The sequence below is a fragment of the Chelonus insularis genome, unplaced genomic scaffold, assembly GCF_013357705.1.
Source record: "Chelonus insularis isolate UGA/USDA-ARS -01 unplaced genomic scaffold, ASM1335770v1 contig_68_pilon, whole genome shotgun sequence".
Lineage (NCBI taxonomy): Eukaryota > Metazoa > Arthropoda > Insecta > Hymenoptera > Braconidae > Chelonus > Chelonus insularis.
The window spans coordinates 2,940-24,721 of NW_023276705.1; the positions used below are offsets into that span (position 1 = coordinate 2,940).

A 21,782-nucleotide genomic window follows, 5' to 3' on the forward strand; every position below is an offset into this window, starting at 1 on the left:
TCCAAGGATTCATCATATTGACCTGGCTGATTATATGGATCACCACAATTTCAATCAATATTTTTAAAGTCTATTGATGAACTTAATCTGAATAGTACTGTAAATGGTAATATCAATAATGTATAACCCAGAAAATTTTATTTTTAATATGTTTGAATATTATATTTATCCTTGTTAAGTTTCTAAAATATATAAATTGTTGAATTATTCAAATATATTTTCTGATAGTTTTAATCATAATAAAAAGAACAAAAAAAAACCTTGGTATCGTTGGATCATTTACAATCATAAAATTTAAATAAAATCAATATTCACCACTCGAAATCATTCCCAAGACCATGCAAAATAGACATTCATGGGAAAGTTCGAATAAGAAAATTACTTTTTCTGTGCTCTCAACCGTTTAAACTTCATAGGCAAGTAGATATTTAAATAAATGTTTTATTTTGTTATAAAATTGTTTTTTTTTTCTATTGTTCTACTACACTGTTACTGAACAATATTACATTCCAATATTTTCTCAGCATTATTCAAATTAAAATACCATTGCAGTCTATAATGCAACGATAAATATGAAAGCGAAGTAAATCTCCTTCTAAGTTTCCGTAGTGTAGTGGTAATCACGTGTGCTTCACACGCACAAGGTCCCCGGTTCGATCCCGGGCGGAAACATTTTTCTTTAGTTCTTTTTTTTAAACAATAAAAGCTTCTAATAACTAAAAAATCATCGGATAACATTTTTACAATTGATAAGTAATTGGTTCTAAACACTAGATTAAATAAATTAATTTCTGAAGCCTATCATCAATTCGTTCAATAATGAATTTAACAGAAAGAGAAGACAAGTGTAATGATACTATCTATGATAGTCAATAAGAAAAAACCTGAGACATAAATCTATTGGACCTAGTTTTGAACCTGATGCTGCGGAAAGATGAATGAAGTTAGAAACTCTTTGGAGTAAAACTCAACAGGTTGTTTAGTGACTGATAAGCATCACCTTTACTCTTATCTCCTATCACCACCATTTGCGCGCGCACGACAGGTAAACTACGGTGGGAAGAATACAGGAGGGAGTTCGTCAGTAACACATGAAACCCATGAAAAAGAGAAAGAAAGAGAGAACAGCAGGAGTAAGAAGATCCGAGTGTCCTGGTGTATCTTCAATTCCCCCAGTCACAAACTATCTGACTACCAGACAACACAGATCCAACCACCTACTTCCCCTTGTCCTTGAGACAATGTCATGGTCATTAGAATTTTTATAAAACAATTTCCCTTATCCTATAAATCAATTTTAAACAATTCTTCCTCGCTAAATAAATCAAATTGTGAAGTGATGGACAGTCCAAGTCAATTATTAAACTATATTTTGGTGTGTGAAAAATCAACCTAACTCGCAAGGAAAATTTTCTTGCGTAATTTTGACCTGCAGAAATACCAGGTGAGTTGATACATTCATTTTATTTTACATTTAATTAAATAAATAATTTAACTAAACAATAATCTTTAAATTAGAATTTGAAAGAAATAATAATAAACATTTTTTTTTAATCCTGATGAGAAAAAAGAAAAAAAAGTGCAGGATGAGTTGATGATAAAGACATTACAAGGTCACTGATATCAGAGATATATTGATAAATGATCCACCTAGATAGAGTATTGAAGAAACTTGTTTCTATTGAACTAATTCACGACAATTTAAAAAAAAAAGTAAAGCAAAATATAAACTAGTGAATGCGGATCGTTCCAGTTGCCTTGATCTCTCAATCTTCTTCTTCCGCTTTTATCTTCGCTTTCTTATTTCTTTTATTCGCATTCTCGATCAAATGATGTAATTTACACGATAACTCTTGCTTTTATAGTGAAAAATGATCAGTTGTTGATTTAGTATACCAAAACATGTTATCAACCAATCAAACAAATCATGCAAGTAAAATATGATTATTATACTTAGAGTCCTGACAATGATGGGAATTTAAGTGAGATGAGATTGATAGTGAAGTAGGCAACAGCCTACTTTTATGATGATCTCGACGCTTGCTAACTCTTTTACTGATTTTCACGATCTGAACACGCGAAAGCAGATACTTTTCATTCGCAAACTCTCGACAATAACCCATTTTATTCGCGCTGATGCACCTTCCCTCATCAAAAATTATTTAAAAATATTTGATAACATTGGATAAATTTGAAATGGTAATTCAATCAATTCCAAGTATCTACTCTACACTTTTCCACCTTCTTTCCAAGTTACTTTGAATACATATCAACTTTATGATACGTCACGCTCGTTTGCTTTGACACTTCTTGAACTATAGAGAAGTAATGACCATCGTAAGACACCTGTCGTCTCACAACTTCTTCCGTCATTTCTATACCCTAACCGCTTCATTTAATTTTACGTTTTATTCCATAAAGAAAAATTTTCACATTTAAACATCAAATCTTTTTTTTTCCCCCCCTTCTTCATATTCTTATTGGTGGCTTTGAATTGACAACATATGAGAACTCTTATAGCCTTGGAGATTTGATTAAAAATTATAATTATATTACTCTTTTCAAAGCATCTTCTCTTAATAAAATAATTACCATTCCTTTTGTTTATCACCTACACATATTGAAAATGCATTACTCCTTTTCCATCCACGAGCTCTATTTTCCAATCTTCAATACTAATTTTTTTCTCATAGAATGTGAAATTATGAGAACGTAAAAAAAATAAATAAGAATCATAATAGGTTGATTGTTAACTAACTAATTGTTAACGAAAGTTCATTTTCACCTTGAGAAAATTTCGGTCAGTTATTAAATATTATTATCTCATAATTGACACGAAAGATGAATTAGTATTGAGAGGAGAAACTGTTTCATACAATGCAAGTATCTTTTACTGTACTTAATGTGTTCGTTTTATCCTATTGTAATGCATATTACATGCCTTCCAACCAATACGCTCAGATAACTGCAAATAAACTATAAATGGTACATCTGTCGTGATGTCCAGTTGTCTAAGATCCTACTGACCATATGGAAGATGATGCCAAACACTTCCGCGTCAATTTTGTCATCATAAGATAATCATTATAATTATTATCTCATTTTCATTGAATATACTGTAGACCACCCGCTGATATTTTATTTTAAATAAAATATTTTATCACTGTTTAATATTTTTATCTTTATCATTATCTTTTGTTAGCTCTATTTTAAGGATGAAGTGCAATAAATTATTGTTGTTAAAATAATTATTTTTGTTTTTGAGATTTGACGATGATAAAAACTGTTATTGCTAATTTTTTTTATGAACTTTACTATAAGGAAGGGAAATAGAAAAAAAATTATGCAGAGGAAGCGTCATGCGCACGTGGTTAGATTATAAATATTAATTAATGCGTCATTATTATGTGGCAGGGGCTAAGATTATTACGGCTCGATGAATTTCCATGGGGGTATGACCAGCGGGCATTAGACTCATTCTTTTCTTGATGAGTTCAATGCGCGATGTAATGAACGAACTATTTCAGACAATTTATTCATAAATTGTTGCTCAAAGATCGTAAATCATCATATTTAAAAAATTCTTCTTTATTTATAATAAACAATAATTCATTTATACACCCAATTAACAATTATTACTAAGCAATTAGGTAAACAAAAATTTTTTAATAAATAAAAAATAATAATAAAATTAATATTTTTATTGATTTAATTAAATTTTTCTTTCAAAATGCATTCATTTTTTGTTTCATTCAACAAAATAACATATTTAAAAATAATTGATATGTTATTAAATTAATTCAATATTTTTTTAATTTAAATAATTCTTTTTAATGAAATAAATAAACAATAATAATCGAATAATTAAAGCCTCCTTTTATCTAAAAAAATGCATTCAATCACAATTATTTAAATTTTTTATTTAATTTTCTTATGAATAAATATTTTTTTTTACCTTTAATTATTTTTTTTTAATGTTTGCATCCAATACTATCTAAAAGAAAATTTCCCCAAGTAACCTCAAAGAGGTAAAAAAAATTAATCAATCTCTACTGTTAGTTGATAAATATTTTAGTCAATAAAATAAAAAAAAAAAACATTACAAAGTAATCGTTTCCTATTTGCCATTCCAACATCCCTATCGAATGCTTCGACGAAGCGAGAAGTTGAATAGTAAAAGAGTGAGTTGTGGTGGAAATAAAAGGAGAAACAGAGGGAGAAAATAATGCAAACGAAAAAGAGGTAAAGACACAAGAACAGCTCCAACGGTTTTCTGGAGTCGTTCATACATAACTCAGATCGAAGCGCTTTTCTGACTTCGTGGAATGTCACGCGTGTGCCACTGGATATATTGTAAATCTTGTGTATGTATATGCCTATAGATATATAACCCAACAAATACCCAAGAAACTATCCATTTTTTTTCTTTTTTCAACACTAAGTGCAGTATTTTCCTCAGCACGAATGAACTTGAACACTTTGACTCCTCGACTTTCCAATGTCGTACACACACAAATGCCCCTTTTTCATCAACAAGACAATATAATTTATTCACGTAAATTATCTAAACAAAGAAATTTTATTGAAAAAAATTACATAAAAATTTTAACAACTCTTTTAACATTTCTCAATGTTAGATTTAACGATTTCGTAGAATTATCGTTCGAATGTTTGCTTCAGATTTATGGACATACGATCGATGATAGTGTACTCGTGAGCTTATATAGTTTTCAGATTTTCAACAACGATAACCCATAGTTCAATTTTTATTCGCATAAACAATTAATCGATACTCAAATAATAATCCAAGTAAAATAGAAAACAACTAAATCTTCTTCCCCCAAAAAAAAAATAAAACTGTAAAATTAGATAAGCTATTTTTATGATTGAAAAATACCGTTATGACTTAGTCTTAATTGAGTCATTAAAAAAGATGTACACAAACAAACATATAAATAAGTCAATATTACCGGAAATGAAGTCTTAAATTTTCATCAATTCCACTATTTTTCCTCTCATTATCATCAGAAAATGATTCAAAAAATAGATCCATTAAAATGTTGAAAAGGATTTTAAACAATTCGTCTACTATCTGAAAACTTTCTTATTTTAACTTTATGTTAAATGCGATTAGGAGACAATTTACGGGCTGACGATGGGCCGTTAACACCTCTACCTTCTCTGGTAATAAAGACAAACCGTTCAGGTATAAGAAAGACATCTTCAATTGATTTATATTACACACAAATTCAGTAAAAAACACTTATGTCACGATGCATTATACTTTAAAAGCTAATTAGTTGGAATCTGAAGTAAAAAAAAAAACTATTTAACTAACGGAAAAGCTTAGAAAAACATCAGTTGTATTTTAAAGTAGAACTACATCAATTGAATTTGCCGCATTGATACCTAGAAACGATGCATATAATCCTACTTTTGTGGTAAAGCATCAACATTAGTTGAAATGATGATGAAAATATTTCAATCTCCTTTTTAGTGTCGTTTACACTCCACTTCACAACAATTTATTTGGTCTTTCCATTTCTCTCATTCAACATTTAAATTTATATTTCATTTCTCTTTTTTTTTTGCTACTCATCCCTCCATATCATCATGAAATTTCTCTTTTTTCCTTAAACTTTTAACATCTCAACACTCAAATCCTCCTCTCGTAATCATTAATTATATTCTTACGACGACATTCACAATGTTTTGAAGCTTTTTAAGACTCGCACTTTACTGCCAGTCATTTAATTTAATCAATTATTATAACATAAAACTTGTCGATTAAGTAGTCTTCCAATTTTAATGAATCAAATTAACCATGAATTCTTTTAATTATTGATTATATCAACTGGGATTCTTCATTTATTTTAATCACTTTTTTTATTAGCTTTAAATAAACTAGGAACAGGTATAGAATAAGACTTACAATCAGAAAACAATCAAAGAAGATCAGAAAAAATCTAACACAACCCAAGTAGCAAAGAAATGTGGTCACAGATGGGTCTGATTATATTTTCCTACAATACACTGTAATGTTGTTGAAATGTTTATGATAACAATTCAGAATTACCCTCCAACTATCCTATTACCATCATAAAACCACCCATTACATGATGAATAATTACTAAATAGTCTTGGTCTCCAGCTACCCTATTAGTACCTCATATCAGTACTATCCATTACACAAATACTAACTGGTTCTGATGTTATTTTTTTGATCTAAATTTACTTCCTCATGAATGTAATTGTTATCCTATTATTACCATTAATCAACCTATTACATAAATAATTAATGAAAAGTGCTGGTCTTATTTTCTTTTCTGGACTTGAATTTATTCATCAATGAAAGCCATGTCAAGCAAGGCCTCTCAACAATTGAGTGGACTATGTTTAACACTGGATTTAAATTACTATGTAGAAAACTCTCAAAGCAACTTTGATGGTAAAAACAATCACACTTAATTACATTGTCATGTCTCTAAATCAAAATAAATTCAACAAAAGTTGATATCTAGACTCAAAGTATGAAATATTTATAAAATAGTTTAGATCAATTCTAAAGTAACTCAATAGATAATTACTGATATTTATACATTGACTCTAAGGAAGAAAATACTCAAACAATTTTTCATAATCAATATGTAATAATAAATTGAGCACATATTCATTGAAGTTAAAAAAAAAACTAGATCACCATGAAAGTAGTATATTTACTATCAATAAACATAATCTTCCGCATTCCTAGCACATATAAATGACGGAATTCGTGACACGAAGACTATATAAAAGCCGAGTAAATTCCCAAGCGATTTGTGCTATCACGATGGTGGTCAGTTTGATTCTACTTCCCCTGTCTTCCAGAGACTTTTATTTCCTTTTCCTTAGAAAATCGTTGCATTTGTTGACGACTGAAAGACTTGCGCTATGTCATACATCATTCCGATCGATCGTTGCAAATTGTACAAACTCGTATCCCTTTATGCCCATTGACTATCCTAGACTATCTCTTGTATCGAGACAACTTTGAATTATGGATGAGAATCCAAGACTTGACATTTCCTCCTAATCGATCCAAGCCTATTTGTCAATCTAACATTTATATAGCATAAATTATTCCTATAAATACTTTCATTTTGTGCTAATTTATTTTTATTCATTCTCTATATTAAAAATTCATACCAAGATAATGATATTTTAATACCGTTAGTTCAATTGATGTATAATAAAGTTATCGAAAAATGGATAATTAAGTATCATACTGAATATTTAAAATCGAAAAAAAGCACTCTCTTTTGGGCATTCCATCGCACTTATCATCTCTCCTCCCTGATAAACCCAAGTGCAACGAAATTAAATGGCTAAACTTACATATAGATTTCATTTTTTATCATCATCCAACGTCCAGGAGAACCAACTAATAACTTGAGAGATGATGACATTTGTATGAAAATTTTTAAAATAAATTTAGATTCGATATTTACACTGTAAGATTTGCTAATGAAACTCATTTCACATGCATTTTATTTATTTTTATAATAATAAAATTTATTTAAATATCTTATCACAACAAAACAATACAGTTTTTCAATTAATCTACCCTGGAACCTTCACTTTTCTGTGGAATGTTACTCAAAGACGTGCATCAAAACCGCAGACATTTATCAAGTAATGTCATATTACGAGATGCAAAGAGCAGTGTCAATTCTAGTTGCAATGGATATAATAGTTAAAACCATTAGACATAAGGGTACTGGAAGTTAATGGCAATGTGACTGAATGAACTTTGTTACAACAACATTTAAGCCAGTCGTTACATTATTATTAATGCTTCTATCATCATACTAGAAAGTACCTCAGGAAAAAATGAGACCAGAAAACCACAAGTTTTCCATTTTACTGGAATAACGTAATAAAACAATTTTAGAAATCAACACCTTCAACTTTTCAACCAACTGCTGGAAAATGAATCTTTTCTTTGCACAATCTTCAGACTTGAATTGATAGAAGGATTTATTTTAATCAAAGAAAATATTTTAATAATTTCATTAAAATCATGTTCTTGGATCAACAATAATTGCATTCTTGATCATAATATTTCTAAATAAGGTATTAATACTTGTACAACGAAGTACGAATGAATCCTGGATGATGCAGAATGGGCCAGAATAATGACAGAAATGCCATGATCCTGCTATCATTCTGGATCCATCTTGCTATCATCCTGGATCCATTCTACCCTCATCCTGTCTTCATACGTGTCATGTTGCACAAGTGTTATTGTTTTATTTAAGAATATTATAGTGAGTGAAATTGAGATTAAACGAAGACTCATTAGTGGTTAGGAATTCATTTGGTAGACCAAGTCATTGTGATTATGAAATATTATATGAAGATTACTCCAAATTATTTTATATTAATATCATGCAGTATGCATTCAATGATAATTACCAATCATTTAAAGATCTCGATTTGCCAAAATAAGTTGGAAAATAATTTTTCGTTTCTGATTAAAGATAAAATTAAATTACCAAATAATCTTCCATTAATTTAAACAATTATTTAAGATTATTTTTCTAAAAGAATAAATTATAATAAAATGTTAAAAAAATCTTCTACTACACCTAAATATCAACTTGATCTTGAATTTACTTATTGAATATTATTTAATCGTTATTAAATTAAAAGAAAAAAACATTTCTTAACTTGTGAATAAAAAAAAAGTGCTTACTCATATCAAACGAACTTTAAAAAAAATAATAACCTAAATAAATCAATTTATTCATCTGAAATAAATCCTTTTATCAACGTGTATGTCAAGAGATAAAAAAAATTGACTGGATTTAAATCAAAGCTATAATGATCTTGTGAATTTTCATCAAATCGTTCAGATGTCTTTGAAGAAGATTAAAAAATCATCAAGTGTCTTCTGAGAAGTTACCAAGTGCAAGTCATGCAAAAGAGACTGCAATATATAATCACCGCAACGATTCGGCTGAGAGACTGTACATTGTACAAGTAGGAACAAGTCTTCAAAGCTGCTAGGTGATAAATCAGACTTTTTTACCCGAGCTCACGCGCAGAAACCTTGTACGTGAGGCTTTCCAATGCATCGCGCTTTGACCAATGCTTGTCTGCACACAGTTTTATGTAGTGCTTGATACGTGCTACGAGTTGGATATGTAAGTACTTTAGCCACACGGATGAGCGAGGAATCATGTAATTTCAGGCGTGACTTTAATTGGGTTGTTGATACGACTGGCACGTGCTTTAGAGAATATGTGGAATTTCTGATATATAAAACAAACCTTATTTAATTGCAATCAGACATTAATTATCAACCAAATCCTCTTAACTGTAGCTCATTTTTATCAACAATATAATCCTATTTAAATGAATAATTCCTCCAAATTATTTATAGCTTTAAAATTATGACATAAATTTCAATAAAATAATTTTTTCATTCGTTAATGAATGTAGAGAAATCATCTAGAGATCGGATTCCAATGTAATTTATTTGAAAAAGTATCTCATTAATTAGTCCACGTGTGACAAGTCCACAATAATAAATTTCAAGCCAATTGAATTGTATAATTGGACCTCTTTAAATTCATTAGTTAGATTTACACGAACTCCATCGTGTCATTTCAAAAGGTATTTTAATATTTATTTGATATTTTTATTTTACTTATGTTACGATATGTTTTTTTGAATTTACAAGGATGATAAATATCTTTACATTGCTTCTAGTGATGTTGAATATTGAAATATGATTAAAGATGCATGAGTAAGTTACAGGTGATGAAGTGTTGGGGCTGAGAGAATTTTTAATAAGATTTAATACTCATGGTATACCTGAATATAATATAAATAAAAAAAAATGAAACGTTTATTGCATTTAAAAGTTCATAAAAATGGCTAATAAACTTCAAAAGAGTGATGACTTTTTAATGTTGTTAAATTTCAGTCAATTTGATATCTCAATTATAATCACACACTAAAACCCGGTGATTATAAAATGTAATATCAGGAACTAATTATAAGGTAGAATAATTTTTTTTTAATTTTATTTTCTACATATTTTAAATTCTGTATTTTTTACGTAAATTCGTGATATTTTTTTTATTGACTTGAAAAGTTGCGAAAAGATATACTTTGGATTGAGAGTATCGTAAATTGCGAAAAGAAGAAATATCTTAAGAGTAGCTACAGGTGGGCTCCGTTATAGACTCAAACTGAAGCCAAAATAACTTGATGTCTCTGCCACTTGAGCCATCAAAGGATTTGGAATGTGAAATAAATGTATTTAACGTGACAGGTGCTTTAGTTTATGACAACAATTCTATTTTGGTATTTCTCTGATTTTTCGAATTTTTTAAATCCACACTTTATGTAAATAAATTTTTTATTAGTACTGATTCTAAAATTTTGCCTCAATTAAAAAAATCGTAAAAATGTAACCACCTAGAATTCTGCAATTTTAAAGCAAAATAAATGATGTAACACAAATAATTGTTGTATAAAGTTGATTGTAATTCTTATTAATGAATATTTTGTGAAAAAAAATAGAATGAAATAAAAATGACAAACTTTGTGGCATGTTTGTAGATAAATAAAGCTTTCTATAGTCCTTCAATATATTCATATTGAATACTGAAGCACACGTGTGTAGTCAATAGCAAACAGAATCTTCAAGTTAATAAGTGAGATGTTTTCTTTGACTATGTCATTTTAAAATGTCAAATCTTTTTTTATGTTAATTTTCTTTCGTAAAATATATAATTCCTTTCAAGTTAAGAGAAATGTTCTTCATTTTATTCATGTTTTTAATTAAAATTTCTATTTTATTTTCAATAGCACAACGATGTATTGCAGTATATAAATAAACTAGGAAATATAAACATTCCATGAATTCTGACTGCTTTAATTTTGTATATTAATTGAAAAATTCAATTCAACTGAATATATCTTCTCCAAAAGAAGACAACACTAAAGAATAATTATTGAACTGATTTAATATACATCTGATTCAGATTTCTCGTCATTTCATTCCTGAATTGTAAAGTGAAATTAAAAATTCATGGAGCCTAAGATAAAATGATAATTACTATAATGACACAAGGTCAAAGGACATTGATCGATATGCATGAGGAATAACCAACTGGACGACTTTATTTGTAATTTTAATTATCAGGTTAATCAATTTAGCAGCATTTACAGTTTCAAAAAACCAATAAGTATACTGAAAAACCAGATTTTTGGATGAACTTATAAGATTACATAATTTAATAAACGAGTTTGTACAAAGAAATTTTTTCGTCTCAATGATAATGAAGTGAAAAAAAAATAATATTAATTATATTACTGTTTCCATAATTAAGATAAATAAACTGGGTTGGGCCATTTAAATATATGATTTAATGATTCACATTTTTCTTATCGAATTTTTTTCATTCCAAGCTTGCATATTGGAAATAAAGACATGTATATTGAATATAAATAATGGAAAAATTTACTTAGATTATTGACTTTTTAATGATTAGTAATTATTATAAACACTTAAACATAATGAATTATATAAAATATTCAATTAATTTAAAAGTGTAAAAAGTAAATAAATAATAAACATTTTCGTTGTATAATTGATTCTACAGATGCTGATGTCAATCTATTAATGAAGCCATAGATTACTTCATTTTATCGGTAATAATTTGTTTAATTAAATTGTAGGCACGCGAATAAGACATCGTTAATGGCAGAAATGATATACACATGGATTAGAGGTAGGATTTTATGAGTCCAGTACAAGTATCAGAGAGTTGGAAAACTAATCACAGTCAATGTTAAACCAACTTGATGTTTCATTTTTCATGGTGTTTTTTTATAAAACAAATTTTTTTTTTTTTTTCAATTTCTTTAATTAATTTTTTATCACATTTAAGTTGGTATGATCGTGATGCTTTCAAGAAACATTCAACTAACTACATTCCTTACCCTTTAATGATTGTACTTATGTCCCCACATGAAGTCTCGTTAAACTTAATTGATATAGGAAGTGTTAAGGTAACCAGGAGAATAACACCATAAAGTCTTGTTGTATATGTAAAAGATCTATTCTATATCTATCATTTTTTAACTCTCCCGATAGTTATTAGTTCGTAAATTATTTTACATACTTGAAAAATATATTGAGAAAATTATTTACGATGAGAAATATTTTGTTTTTAGAAGAAATAATTATTATAATATGACGATACTAATTAATACTTTTAATATTTACTGCTTTATAAACTATCATTATAAAAGAAATCAAATCATTTTAAATAAATTAATAAAGCAATGAATAATTAATTTCAATCACAAAAATTATTGCTACTATAATTGTCATATTTTCTAAATAAAAAAAGATTGAGATGATTATAATCAATAGTTATTTTTCACTTCAACTCAGTTTGTATTGTCATCACCTGTTACCAACAGGTGTACAGCGTGAGACAGAAACGAAACCATATTATCGCGTAAAGAAAACGACTTATGATTTTTATAATCTCCATAGTGTTCATAAAATGAAACGTTCAACGTTACTTTTTATGATCGTTTACTGCTATAAAAACATGGCGAAACCAACTCACTGTGGTTGTAAAGAGAGAACCCATTTCCCTGCCCAACCAGATAGAAAGATTTTCAATACTCCGAGGTTCATAAATTTAGAAAGAATATAGTTACTTACATTTCAGGAAATTTGGCTAAAAAATATTGATTTTCTCTGCTGAAGGATCCTAGATGATTTAATTGCACTATTTGTTAACTGACACATCACTTTAACACTGTAATACGTCTGTAAAAAAAGACAAAATTAATTAATTAATATTATTAATAATAAAAATAATAAAAACTAGGTTAGCTATCTATTAATACAAGAAGAAGAAGCATTATTACATAATAGTTTGGAAGTAAATTCTAGAGCAGACTGACCCGAGCAAAAATAAACAGGCCCAAAACAAGCCCATTACAGGTCTAAATTTCGAAGGAGCCCTATTTAAGCCCAAAAATTTTTTTTAGGCCCACAACACACCCAATTCGAGCCCAAAAATATTGTCCAGGCCCATAATACGCCCAAATCAGGCCTAAAACTATTTTGCAAGCCTAAAACACGCCCAATTCGAGCGCAAAAATATTTTCTAGGCCCAGAACGTGCCCATTTTCTAAGATCATATTCGACAATGACAATAAATTATTCTAAATGTAAATTTGTAGCACAAAAGTTAATTTAATGATAAGTTTTTATGACAATTTTTTTTTCTTTTCTAGATTTTTAAAATATTTTTGGGTCTGGATTGGGCACATTATAGGCCTCGAAAATATTTTTGGGCGCGTGTTGGGCCTGCAAAGTATTGTTTCCTTTTGGCGCGCCCAAAAACTGATCATTTTATTTATTCGAGGAGTCCTGGGATGTTTTTTCTAATTTTCTATATGCCTGGAAAATTTATATTTTGCAATTGAACTTGATTTAAACTTTTAGATTAATTTTAAGGATTTGTTTAAAATTAAAAAATGGCCAATTGATTTTACTAATTTTTCAAGAGGTCTGAAATGGTATATGAGAATGAGGTTCTAGTTAGGATAAACACATTAAGCAGAAAGTAATGATGAAACCAAGATATTGAAAGTCATGGATAACATTTCATGAATGGGAATGATGATCTAGATGAGTCACACCTGTGATTATACTAGAAGTGGAGAACCAACAACTTGGATTCTCATTTCATCCAACAGCAGTCTAGATGTTAACTTTATTTTCTAATAATCTATTATTATAATAATTTAAGATTAATTTTTTATTACTAAGCTAATTAGTATATTAATTTTTGCAAAATAAGAATTATAATAAATGATTCATTTTCATAAACCCTTTGATGTTTTCGGAAACAAAAAAAAATAAAGATTTCCTCATCACTTAATTAGCGATGTTGGCAATTAATATTTTCAAATAAACCATTCTCCAAAGTTATTAAACACGTGAGAGAATGTCTGAGAAATGAATGAAAGGTATTTTGACGAGGACGAAATTTTTTTTTCTATTTTTAAACTCTCCCTCGGTCGTAAATAAAAACTTGTCAATATATGCGATTTTAACGAGTATCATAAGGAGCGATCAGTTTGTCTTGTCGCCAAGAACTTTCATCCTTTAATGAGGCTTTTACCGAATATTTCAACTGAATTTAAAGGACAATTAGCTGTATCCAAGTCTTGATAATCACGTATTTGGTTCAACTGATTAAAAATCGTCACGTCAGCTTTTCAATACAGTTAAAGTAACATTTTGTCAACTTTTCTTTAACTCCCGGAAGATATTGCAAATCCTTCAAGACTTGAGGGAATGAGGCAACTGGAGAAGGACCGCTTGTTAGATCCCGTTGTACATCACGTAAAGAGAATAAGAGGATTTCGTAGGCGTGGTTCTTTCAGGTGATGATATGGAGGCATAAAAATGTAAGCTCGTGCCGCTACGCTTCGACGAATCTCCTCAAGAGACACCACACTTTTCGAAATTATTCCGCTTCGCTGACGATAAAATACTTTGAAGACGAGACGTTAATTTGTTTAAACGTATTCATTACTTTCTTTTTTTTTTTATAAACCAAAGAAAGAAAATTGTCGGCCAATTTTCACTAACTACCTCATCGATAATTATTAATACTTAAAGCATCAAAGATACCATTTTCACATTATTAAACATAACATCTATTTTACTCATCAATTTAATTAGTTAATTTATGAACATTTATCTATTTTATATAATAATCTATTTTAAAAAAAGTTTATAATATTTTTCAAGTTTAAATAAACATTGATCTTCTTGTGTCCACTTTGCCAAGGTCACGAAGTAGCCATAGTAAATGGAGATTCAAGTGAAGATGTCAAGATTATAGTTCTAAACATGATACAGCAATGATGATGAAATAAACTTCCCGGTGTGCTCTAACTCTTATTGCACATGATCATAGTGGAGACGGAATATCACCTCAATATGGTGTGGATATCCGTTCTCATGACTTCCTTATACGCCCCAGCATTCGTAATGCCAAGTAATTTTACGAAAATAAATAACAAAAAATATAAAAATGTCTAAGAGAAACATTATCGTATTAATAAAATATATTGAAATCAAGAAATAACGGTTTTACGCTGTAAAGAATGAAACATCTTCATTTTGGCAAATCATATGGTGCTTCGTTGATTCATAGAGTCATAAATATCGCGGCACTTTTCTATTGAATAAATGTCAAATGATTTTTTAAAAAACGTAAAAATCTTGTAATATGCTAATTCACTATGAAATCATCATTATTTTTTTATTTTTAATGTTTTTTTTTTTTCATTTCTAGAATGCCGATGAAAAAATGTTTCTATCGTTTCTTCTATTCATTGGTTTCCTCCAAGTCGTCACTCTTTCAGCACAAGAGATATCAGTGGTTCGACATATTGATGGTGATATTTTTACTGTTAGGGGTGAGTTAGCAATGTCATATTTAATATTTATTAATCACATAATGTGTGATTGAATATTTTTTTAAAATCATTAACTTGTTTAAAAAATTTGTCAGACATGAAATATACAACTTGTTTCTTCAGCCCGGTTTATTTAATTGCTTCTAAGCTCATTATTTATATCTAACGACTGATATTCGCATAAATAAATACTTTAGTGTACTCAATTTTACAACTCACTTAAAATATAAACCTGATTTTAAATGAATCTTTAATCATTATAATTATTAGAATAAAAAAAAATGAATCCCCAATGAAAGTAACTTAAAATTATGACAATGTAATTTTAAAGAAAAATATATATATATATATCTTCTTAAAAAATACTGTTAAATTTTTTTTTCTCTCAAGGTTCATGTTCAAATGCGTGTTCTGATCTCAGTAGCTCAACTGCAAGCCCTTACCGACGTCAAACGTTGACATCAAGCAATGGTGCCACGGCATCTTCTTCAACCGTTAATGCTACCTGTGTCTGTCAATGCAAATCGAGTCTTCACTTGTTTCGTGAGGACCTGAATATTTGCGTGAACGATATTCCCGGTATGTTTTATTTCTCTCATTTTTCCTTTTTATCTTAAGACGTTTCAATTTTTTTTTTTTACAAAAATCACACGCAATCTTTACTTTTAAAAACTCTTATTATCAATACATTAAACTGTCGAAACATGAAATAACTTAATTATTACAATAATTTAAAATATTATTTAAAATATTTAATTGCAAAAATATCATTCTAATTATTACTGTAAAAATATATAAATTCATCGACTGTTTTCTTTTTTTACGAGGTGAGATAATTAATACTTATTTGCAATTCAGAGTGTTCCTATCACTCCCGAATTTATAAGGAAGAATGATTGAAGAACTTTCCATTAAGATAAGAAAAAAAAAACATCCACCATATTAAAATGTTTATTAGCGATATTCAGAGAAGTCAAGAGAAACGATTACTTAAACTTTCCAAAAGACTGTAAAAATAGACAAACACTTTCTTATTCAATCATTTACCACTAAACTAAATTATTTAATAAATTAAAAATTATAGACTAAATTAATAATAGATAAGCCTAATTAACAAATGATTAGTTTAAGTATTGATAAAGATTTTTTATCAATTAGTATTAACTCTATAAGTGATGAGCAAATTCATCATTTGCATGCATAATTAACCTGAGGGTCAAAAAGAAGAAGATTGATGAAAAATGACAGTTAGAAGTCGTGTTAGAACAATAAATAAACGTCCACCTTCTCATTAGTCATAAAAACTATTACATGAACTATCTAATAATCAATCAGAAGCTCCAGAAAAAATAACGTCAACTTTCATGAAATAATCACTACATTTAACATGAACATACTCATTTCTAGAAGTTAAATTAATTCTCCACTAGAGGAATAACAAATGGCATCAATTAAAAATATGAAATATTTGTCAGCTAAAAATTTTGGTGGAATAAAATCTAACACTTTAATGAAAATTTATTGTTGGAAGAATACGTATAGCCCGTATAATTCTAATTGACAAATGTGATAAACGTGTATAAAGTGTCAAACATTAAACAAATAAAATATCTGAGTACCGCAATGAGGTTTGAAACAGGTTGAAGGGGTCATGATAAGCAACTTAAAATTCGTCCCAGCAGGAGAAGTCACTGTTGACTGCCGATTAATTAATAATGTCAAGTTGGTCTAGCAACTTTGGTATTTCTCACTGAAACCGGACTTGTATTATTTTTTCTCTCATTCTTCAGAAGGTATACAAATAGTTACCCGTATGCTAGACCTTTAAATTCACTCATCAGGTTTAATCAGATGTAGTTAAACGGTTTCGCTAGTTTACCTGTTGATGAAGAAATTATAAAAATTTAAGTACAAATAATGAACAACATCATCAATTACAATTATAGGTTATTTATATTTATTATTATGTAGAATTTAAGAAACAACTTTGATAAAAAAGCATATCCTACATCTCAATTGTTGATATAAATAATGTGATTTTCAACAAATATAGAAAAATAAATATGTTTAACAATTTTTCCCCTGTCACAAATAGAATGCAGCGTCACGGGCTTTGTCAGCAGCTCTGGACTTGTTGAAAAAATTCCCTACGTTTTTCTTCCTCAACGTGGACAGATAATTTATCCCCAAGCGGAAATTCAATTCCAAGGTAAAGTAAGCTAATGAAAATAACAAGACAATTTATCTCTTATAATTTTAATCTGATGTACAGGTGTTACAACACCAGTCTGTGGTATTGCTGGTGCTCAACAACTTGGTAAATCAGGTTGGTCGGAGTTCAGGAACTTATCAAGCATAGAAATACCCTTTAAACTATTCAAAGATCAAGAAAGAACTTTTTTACAGGTGATGATCACTTAAACAATGAGACTGGAAGAATTTTTCAATGAATAAAAATATCTTTCTTACAGTGGGTTGGAGAGAGTGGACTTAGAGATGCTGCAGAAGGCAAAGTGGTTATTGTAAGACTGGTTTGTAGAGATGCTTCACCAAATCCAATAAATCCTGGAGTTTTTACTCCTTGTGTGGCATTCAGAGTTGCTGGATCACCATCCAAAAGTAGTATGTACATTCAAATGCTCAATAAATGTGTCAAAGTATTTATAAAATTGATGAAAATGAATTAAACATTGGTTTAGATACACGAGAAGTAACTTTCATGTCAACAGCACAACCACACCAAGGTCTTTCAACAATTGAATATACCGCCATAGGCATCTCATCAGTTTTGTTAGCTTTAATATACATTGCCAGTGTTTCTCTTTATCTTCACAGTCGTAAATCTCGTCGAAAAATAATTCGTGATCCTGAAACTGTAATATCAAGTGGACGTGAAAGTAGTGGAATCATAAAAAATAATCCTCTATTGAAACATTTCGAAAGTGCAGATGCCAATAGTCTTCGCAGTGAAAGTGACAATGAAGAATTAAGTATACATGATGAAGTAAATGGATTCAAAAAAATAACTTCAGCTGTTATTCATTCGTGTGTGGGAATGTTAGAGCAGCCGGAAGGTTCTTTTGGATCATCAATAATTGCTGAACGTTTACCAGAGGAGGATGTACGAATTGTGGAAACTGCAGACAATCAGCAGGATATTTCAGTACTTCCCGGTGTTCAAAGAAGAAAGTTATACTTTAATCCAGCTTACTTTGACAGGCAACTTCTTATGGTAAGTATGTTTGTAAGAATATAAATCAGTAGCCAATTCGAACTTAAATGTAATAACCATAATTGCTGACAGGCACCACCACCAGCAGCCATTGAGTTTTTGCTCAAAATTCGCGAAGTCATTTCCATTGCAAAGCATAAATTAGCAGCAAAACGTTTCATTCCTACACTGTCAGCTATTTCTGAAGAAGAAGTTGCATCTGACAGGTGCAGTTCATCAAATAAACGTCCTGGATCAGTTCAAAGTTCCGTAACAAAATTAAGAAAATCTCAAAAATGTTCTGGTTGCCCTGGATGTTTGGAATCAAGAAAAAATAATCTCTCATCAGCACTTCCTGATAATTCAAGACCAATTCCTGGTGAAAGTCGAGTTCGGGCGTGGTTGGAAGACATCAAACCTCCTGAACGACTCAATTGGGGTACTGAGGAAAATCATAAAATCATTCATGAAAATTTCAGAAGCTTTGCCAAGAGCTTGGAGTACTTAAAAGACGTTCGAAAAGATTTATTAAAAATTGATCAAACGAAATTTGATCGAAATTCTCCAACAAGTTGGAAGAATAATCCTCCAATGTTAAAGACATTACATTACATGGCTAAAAGTGAAATCCTTGGTGATGATGATCGTAACAGTATCTCTCAAAGATCTACCAAGTCTATGTTTGAAGATACAAATTATGATCGATTCTGTAGGACTAGAAGATGTAATCTTCAAGATAAAAATGCTGATCCAAATGATGTGGTAAATGAAAAAATAAGAAAAGCTATTGAAAACTCATTTATTAAACAAATGGAGGAAAATGCTGCGATAGAAAACCAAATGATAGAAAAGAAAAATCAGAGTGAAAGATTTTCACCTGATGGAAGTTCAGAAAATAATCTGGACTCTTTTAATTCTATTAAGAAAGGTATTGAAACGTTAGGAAAGAAAAAGAAGTGTAAAGCACCTGAACCACCTGTTCGAGAACTTCCTGACATGATTAATGAACTTCCGAGCTCTAAACTGCAAGCTAAAAAAATTATGGATGCAGTTATTAAAGAAATGGTTGACGTTAAAGCTCTTGACCATCATGCAAAACTTGTAGACATAGATTATGAAGTTGATAGTCTTGAAAGAACAAATAAACAGAAATTAAATGTCAAGAAGAAAAATCATCATAACTCAAACAGTGATGATAAAGATATCGAAGTTGAAAAAAATCATGAAAATAATAATGAAATTATGAGAAAAAATTATTACAATAATCTTCCAGAGTTAATTTCATCAAGATCAGAAGGATATTCACTAGTGAGTGAAGTTTACGTTAATGATGGTTATGCTAGCCCTGCCAATAGTGATGATTCAGGTCCTGAAATTTGTTACGAACCTGAACAACCTGGACATTTAACAATCAAAGTCCAAGACTCACCAGAGAATTATGTGAAATGTGATGAGTCTGAATATGAACCAGACACTTTAGATCGAAAGCCAATGAAGCTGAAGATTAATGGAGATGTGATTTACGACAAAGAGCCCGCAAATGAAATTTATGTTGATTCGTTAGAACGTCCAGCACATATCATGTTACGAAGCAAAAGCAGTTTCCGAGATGATCTATCGAGAAATGGCAAATCGTTGAGTCGTGGATATGGAAGTTTACGAGAAATTTATGAGGCCCGACTTCGATCCAATGTTGAAGCAAATTTAGAAACTGGATCTCTAAATGAAAAATACCAAGACTCACCAAAAAATACATTGCAAATGAAATCTAAATATCTTACACCAGAATTAAGGCAAGCAAGACGACAGAGAAAAAAGAATCAACCTGATGTCGTTCCTTTACCACCGGAGCAAAATATTTATGAACATCCTAAATCTCCAAGACCAATTGATGATTCTAGAATACATCAAAAAAACGAATGGGACAGGAGTGCAGCAACTGATGCAGGTAATCAAAATGTGTTAATGTTTAGTGAAGTAATTAATTTAAGATAAATAAAAACTATATTTTCTAATTCTATAGCATAATATTATGCTTCAGGCGACCCTACGGCCAGCAGAAGTCCTCCTGTCTCGAAAAATAATTTCGTAGGGACTCGGAAAAGACGAGGAAATGCGAAGACTTTCAAGAAAATTCATTCCTATAGAAGTAAATATGAAGACAGTGGATATCTCAGTAGCACTGATGATAGCACCAATAAGGACAATAACAAATTAAATAAACAAACTCTTAAGTATGACTTTGGTAGTGTCTCTGAAACTGACGAAACTGAATCAATTTGTGATGGAGCCAGTGAAAGTGGGGCAGAGAGTATTGGAACTGATAGTGTCTTTTTTGGAAATTTTAGAAAATTATCTAATGCTTCTCATAGTAAATCTATGGACTCTGGAATAGATTTTAAGTTAAGAAATTTCTATTATGTAGGTTCTGAAACAGAAGGACATACTCATAATCCTAGTGACAGTGAGAATGAAAGTTTTATTACAGTTCTTCCTTATAATAATAAAAGTAGATCTAATTTAGGATCTTGATAATTGTAGTATTTTTTGTAAAAAAAAGTGCCAGTAATTTAATTTACTAGTTAAACTTCAAATTAACAAGTTCAGAGATCGGGTATTTATGAATAATTTGTTGATTTTATTTAAAAATCATAGCATTATATTAAATTATTTTATTTTTGTTATTATCAATAATGATGATAGAGCAAATAGTGGCCGATAGTGCAATATTATGTCTTAATTAAAAATATTTATAATGAATTTTTATATTTAATTTATAAAATCTATAACATTCTAGTCTTTATATTTCGATGTAATAGAAATCTATGAATAATATAAATGTTAGTAAATTAAAAGATACGTAAAATAGAGTGATTTAATGTTGATAAAATATTTATTGATTTATCAAATGATATAGAAACATGTAAGATATTATTGCAATCAACTGATGCGATATCTTGCCAAAAAAGGTATTATTTTGTAACTGTTATCAACAAATTTTTAACTTTTATTAAAACTATTTTAATGATTTGATAAAGAAATAATAATAGTTAAT

General features: G+C 29.4%; 1 protein-coding gene and 1 non-coding gene across 2 annotated transcripts; both read left to right on the plus strand.

The window, feature by feature from the left end:
• The first annotated feature begins 599 nt into the window (after nt 1-599).
• On the plus strand, nt 600-672 carry TRNAV-CAC (transfer RNA valine (anticodon CAC)). Its single transcript has one exon. It is a non-coding gene; the product is annotated as a tRNA-Val (tRNA).
• Nucleotides 673-1,417: 745 nt separating this feature from the next.
• Nucleotides 1,418-21,335, plus strand: sha (shavenoid). The gene is made up of 9 exons (XM_035089611.1): nt 1,418-1,444; nt 15,393-15,516; nt 15,907-16,095; nt 17,612-17,725; nt 17,789-17,922; nt 17,988-18,138; nt 18,216-18,748; nt 18,821-20,675; nt 20,769-21,335. The coding sequence occupies exons 2-9, from the start codon at nt 15,408-15,410 to the stop codon at nt 21,257-21,259; spliced, it is 3,576 nt and encodes a 1,191-aa protein (XP_034945502.1). The 5' UTR covers nt 1,418-1,444; nt 15,393-15,407; the 3' UTR covers nt 21,260-21,335.
• The last annotated feature ends 447 nt before the right edge of the window (nt 21,336-21,782 follow it).

Excerpts from the sequence above, each read along its gene's own strand:
- sha (XM_035089611.1), top strand. The coding sequence starts at position 15,408 with ATGTTTCTATCGTTTCTTCTATTCATTGGTTTCCTCCAAGTCGTCACT. Across the intron at positions 15,517-15,906 it reads TGATATTTTTACTGTTAGGG|GTTCATGTTCAAATGCGTGT; the intron begins GTGAGTTAGCAA and ends TTTTCTCTCAAG. Across the intron at positions 18,139-18,215 it reads TGGATCACCATCCAAAAGTA|ATACACGAGAAGTAACTTTC; the intron begins GTATGTACATTC and ends ACATTGGTTTAG.